General features: G+C 39.2%; 1 protein-coding gene across 1 annotated transcript; it reads left to right on the top strand.

The window, feature by feature from the left end:
• Positions 1 to 225: 225 nt before the first annotated feature.
• Positions 226 to 3,932, top strand: LOC121967509 (two-component response regulator ORR24-like). Its single transcript, XM_042517793.1, has 6 exons — positions 226 to 773; positions 1,136 to 1,288; positions 1,527 to 1,919; positions 2,037 to 2,113; positions 2,365 to 3,642; positions 3,720 to 3,932. Exons 1-6 carry the CDS (start codon positions 647 to 649, stop codon positions 3,783 to 3,785), a joined length of 2,094 nt encoding a protein of 697 aa, XP_042373727.1. The 5' UTR covers positions 226 to 646; the 3' UTR covers positions 3,786 to 3,932.
• Positions 3,933 to 5,198: the final 1,266 nt, after the last annotated feature.

Here is a 5,198-nt window from a genome sequence, read left to right as displayed (position 1 = left end):
AAAGCTTTTCTTTTTCTCGCTCCCACAGTTCCCTAGATTCCAACTCCAAATTGTCACCAATGGCGATTTTATTGCTTGTGTTGCGATTATTGATGATGGCAAAGTGGAAATGTGACCAAAAAGAGTCTCAAAAGAAGGAAGTGAGCAAAGTGTCCATATAATTGATGGTGTACGGATCAAGAACCTCATCCTTACCCTCCATTCCTCCTCATCCTCGCCCTCAAATTCCTTCTCTCCTTCACCCAGTGCCTCTCTCTCTCTTTCTTCTCTCTCATTCTTCTTTCCCTATTTGACTTCTGCTGCTTTCTTCTTCTCCTCCGCCCTTTCCTTCCTCTTTTCGCTAATACCTGTTCCATCTAATCTAAAGTTTGCATCTTCCGCTCAAAGGTTGCATCTTTCGCTCTCCGCACCACCAAAGTTTGCATCTCTATGTAAAAGTTTGCAACTTTGTATCTCCCTGGCGCGTACTCCCTGTGCTGGGGACGGACTCAAGCTATCTCCTGCTTCGACTGTTGCGCGAGCTTTTTATCCAACAGCGAAATCGATTATTTGGCTTTCTTGCGCTTGAAGGTCGAATCTTGGAGGTTGGGCGAGGGTTTGAGTTCTCTCCGGTTGTTTTGCATCTGTGGGAGATTGCTTTGGAACCATGATTGCGGAGGAGACGAAGGGGATCAGGGATCAGTTTCCTGTGGGCATGCGCGTCCTTGCAGTAGATGACGACCCCATCTGCCTCAAGTTGTTGGAGGTCCTGCTAGTCCGCTGCCAGTATAAGGGTTTGTCCCCAGATTTGCTTATGTTTTCTTATCGTTCGTTTGTACTTTTCTTCTTCATCTTAGAACGTTGAGTTTTGTTCATCTTTCTACATCTGTTGAAGCAAAATACTGCTGTAGAATGATTTTTTTCTCCTTTTTTTCCCCGTATGGTTAAAAGAATGCTTGTTTCTTTGTGGTTTAAGCCACTGCTCTCTTATTTCTGTCATTCGACTGCATTAATGCTTACTTGTTGGACCTTTTATACTTCTCTTTATTGTGTTGAGTATTGTTTTACTTGGAAGAAAGATTGAATGATTCCCTTTTGTATAGTTTTCATCCCAAAGCAAGATTTGAACTTATGGTCGTTTGAATTGGCTCTCTAGTTACGACGACTGATAAAGCAATTATGGCACTGAACATGCTGAGAGAGAACAGAAACACATTTGATCTGGTTATCAGTGACGTGCATATGCCGGATATGGATGGATTCAAGCTATTAGAGCATGTGGGCCTCGAGATGGACTTGCCAGTTATCAGTAAGTCCCAACAACTTCTTCAAATACTAATGGTTTTTGTCATGACTATTAAATAATAGTGGTTATTGTCATGATTATCCTCGCTTGCCATGAACTTACAATTTTGTAATTGGAGTTCCCAGCAGAAATGGAATCCACTCTTTTAGTTTATGTTTTTTGTTACAGGTACCATTTGGTTTCTAAGAGAGAAATTTGTTTTTTTTTCCAATTAAAATGAGATTAATATGCTATGATGCAGTGTTATCTGCAAATGGTGAAACCCAAACTGTCATGAAAGGAATCAGTCATGGCGCCTGTGACTATCTGCTAAAGCCGGTGCGGATTGAGGAGCTGAGGAACATATGGCAACATGTCATCAGGAGAAGGAAGTTTGAAAAAAGATACAGTAATGATCCTGAGAATGGGGATGATGACTTGAGGACTCTTGGAAACTCAGAAGATGGTCATGGGGCAGATGATCTCAATGGAAAAATCACCAAGAAGCGGAAGGATCAGAGCGAAACAGATGAAAATGATAGTGAAGACAACACAGAGAATGACGATCCATCTAACCAGAAAAAGCCTAGAGTTGTCTGGACGATTGAGTTGCACAGGAAATTCGTTGCTGCTGTTAATCAACTGGGTATTGACAGTAAGTATCTTCATTTTTTTTTGCTTTCCTTTATAGAACAGCGAAAAAAAGGGATTAGATGTACTGCAGGTCCATTACTGATGTTAAACTTTTCGCTTTTTGTTCTTTCTTATGCAGAGGCTGTTCCAAAGAAAATACTTGACCTTATGAATGTTGAGAAGTTAACAAGGGAGAATGTTGCAAGCCACCTACAGGCATGTTTCTCAACTTTGCATATTATGGTGAAATTTATTTCGCTCCAGTATATTTTCCATCATGAGCTTGCACCAACATCTCTGGCACTTGGCCATGGACAATGCTTTGAACAAGTTAATTTTCTTAATTGGCAGAATGTCCTCTTGGAGTTCTATAGTTAACGCGGTGATGAAAAGCATTTGAACTAGTTGCTTTCTTGTTTGTTTCTTATTGAGGGTAGCAATTACATTTGCATTTCTTTTGATTGCAGAAGTATAGGTTATATTTGAAGAGGCTTAGTGCAGTGGCTGGCCAACAAGCTTGCATGGTTGCAGCTGTAGGAAGTAGAAGCTCATCATACCTAAATATGGCTTCTCTGAATGGTTTCAGAAATTACTATGCAATTGGGGGATCAAGCCAACTGCCGACCATAGGATCTCTTCAACCGACCGGAGTTCTTGGTAGAATGAACAGTTCATCAACTCTAGGAATGCAGGGGCTGTTGCCTTCCCGCACAGTTCAGCTTGGTGGAATGCACAAAAGCACAAACAATTCTTGTAGTACTGAATTAGGAAATATTCAAGGGATCACATCACCAGGCAACCATCAATTGAGTTTGCTCCATGGGGTGCCTATGAGTTTGGAGGTTGAACAATTTCCGCAACTTAAATTGGAGCAAGAACGGAGAAACCAATTGCCCGCTGGCTTTTCTGGTGTTGGACTTTTGGTTGGTCCTAAAAGCAATTCTTTTCCTAGTAGCACTTCGAATTCTCTTTTAGTTCAGGCGAATAAGCAGCACAATCAATCAGGAGGAATACACAATTATCCATTGGCCAGAATGCCTTCCTCAAGTTCAGAGATTTTTGATTTTGACCTTCAAGATGTTTCTCTGTTTACTTCTAATAGTAGATCTCGTGATGGCTCATGGCAGGGTGCTGCTGCATCAATTGATCAGCCTATTAATGCATTGCCAATACTTGCCCCTTTCAGGAATAATGTCTTCTCTTCTGGGAGCATTGGAGCAAATGTTTCTTCGATAGCATCTCATCCAGTGACCAAAACTTTTGATGAATGTTCAAACACAATGGCTGCTCCTCTGCATAATGCGATCACAAACAATAATATCAACAACCATGTTCCATCGCTCAACGAGAGCACAATTGCTATGCCTCCAGTGCACAATGATTCCAGATTGTCCAATTTTAGCTTGGACAACTCTACACCAAGATGGGATTATTGTTTTAATCCTAATGCAATCTCAAGTACTTACTCAAGTTCTTTGTATCCCAAACATCAGAACAACAATGAAACTGCTCAGTTTCACACATCGGACATTGCAATTGATGATAAAAAGTTGGCTGTCAATGCAGAAGACCAAGTGAACTTTGGGGCATCACTCATCAGACAAGATTGCATGATCGACAGGTCAACTGTTAATAGTCAGCTTAATTTCAAACGTGAACATGAATTGGAGACCTCAAGTTTGCATGGTGGCCTAAACTCAAACGGTTCCTGTCTGGCTGATGTTGTGAATTCCATGATCAAATCAGTAAGTATCTTTTCATGTATACTAGTCGATTGTTCAATAACTGCATGCACAGGGTGTGACCTTTTCCATGTTTGCAGGATGATGATACGTTTGGGGATATCGACATGGGATGCGATCTCTACATAATCGGTGCTTGCATGTGATCTCATTGGATTTGAGCAATTATGGGTTGATGAGATGGTTTATGTTGGTTGTAGTTTGTCTTTGGTTTCTTAAAGAATCTAATATTATGAATGAGAATGTAGCTGAATTATTGCTTTTATGGAAGGGTCCTGGAAACATCTAGCTGAGATCACTGCTTGCTGCCTATCGAATGCAGAGTCATTGTTTGTTTTCTGATATCCCATTCTTTGATCAATTTTTTGCTGTTTAGTAGCTTAGGGGTCGAGGTTACATTAATGTCTGTAGATTGAAATCAAGTCATTTGGGATGCAGAAGCAACTACATGACAGTTATACGATGCCTGTGTCTGTAGGTTAAAATCAAACTCCATGACAGTTATGCGACGAAAGTCTTAATCTTTTTCTTTTGCTGGACATGATGTACCATTCTCAAATCTCCCTATATTCATCTATAAACATTCAATTGGAATGGAAAATGGAGAACTCCATAAAAAAAGGGGGTTTTTTTTTTTTTTGGACAACAGACGTCTATAAACACCACACTTAAAAAGTGTTAAATGACTTTGAACCTTTCAAATTGGACATCTGAGATCATCTTTGGATTATAGAGTGTTCTAGACTCACTGGTGGCCTCGGGAGCCCAGTTTAAAATGTTTAGGGCCTTAAAATACTTCTAGAAAATTCTGAGTTGGACATCAAAGGCCACCAATGAATTTAAAATGTTGTCAATACTTTTTGGACAAAGTATTTAATGACCCTAAACATCCGAAATTGGACATCCGAGATCATTTATGGATCGTAAACAACATTCTAAACTTACAATGATCTTGAGTGCCCAATTTGGAATTTTCAAAGCCACTAAACACTTTCAGTTAAAACTACCATAGATGATCTCAAAGATTCTAATATGGTGTGTTTTGCCAATCAAGGACTTTTTGAAAGTGTTTAATGTTCCTAAACACTCAACACTTAAGACCACCAGTGAGTCTAGGTTGTTGTCTATAATCTATAAATGGTCTCAAATATCCAATTTGAGAAGTTTAAGATCATCAAATATTTTTGTTCAAGAATTCTTGATGGCCTTAAATACTCCAAATTAGAGACTTTGGGATACTGGTTGCTAAAATGTTGCTTGCAAAAATTCATGAAGTACTTTTAGCAAAAATTATTTAACAACTCTAAATACTCTAAGTTATACATGTTAGACCATACATGAATTGTAGGCATCATTCTAGATTCATTAGTGGTCTTAGGGACAAAAGTTCTTATAGACCTAAACATTTTAAAACCCTTCAAAAATTTAGAGATGGAGTAGAAAATAAAAACAAGACTTGGGTAATTACTTGGTTCACAGTCCAACAACCGTTACTCCAAGGTCTATAATCCTATGGATCATTTTAGATAAGCAATTCATTAAAATCCTCTTTCTGAAAA

The sequence above is a fragment of the Zingiber officinale genome, chromosome 1B (genome assembly GCF_018446385.1).
Source record: "Zingiber officinale cultivar Zhangliang chromosome 1B, Zo_v1.1, whole genome shotgun sequence".
Classification (NCBI taxonomy): Eukaryota; Viridiplantae; Streptophyta; class Magnoliopsida; order Zingiberales; family Zingiberaceae; genus Zingiber; species Zingiber officinale.
The sequence above is the reverse complement of the archived record's forward strand: the minus strand, read 5'-3'. Positions and strand labels throughout refer to the sequence as shown.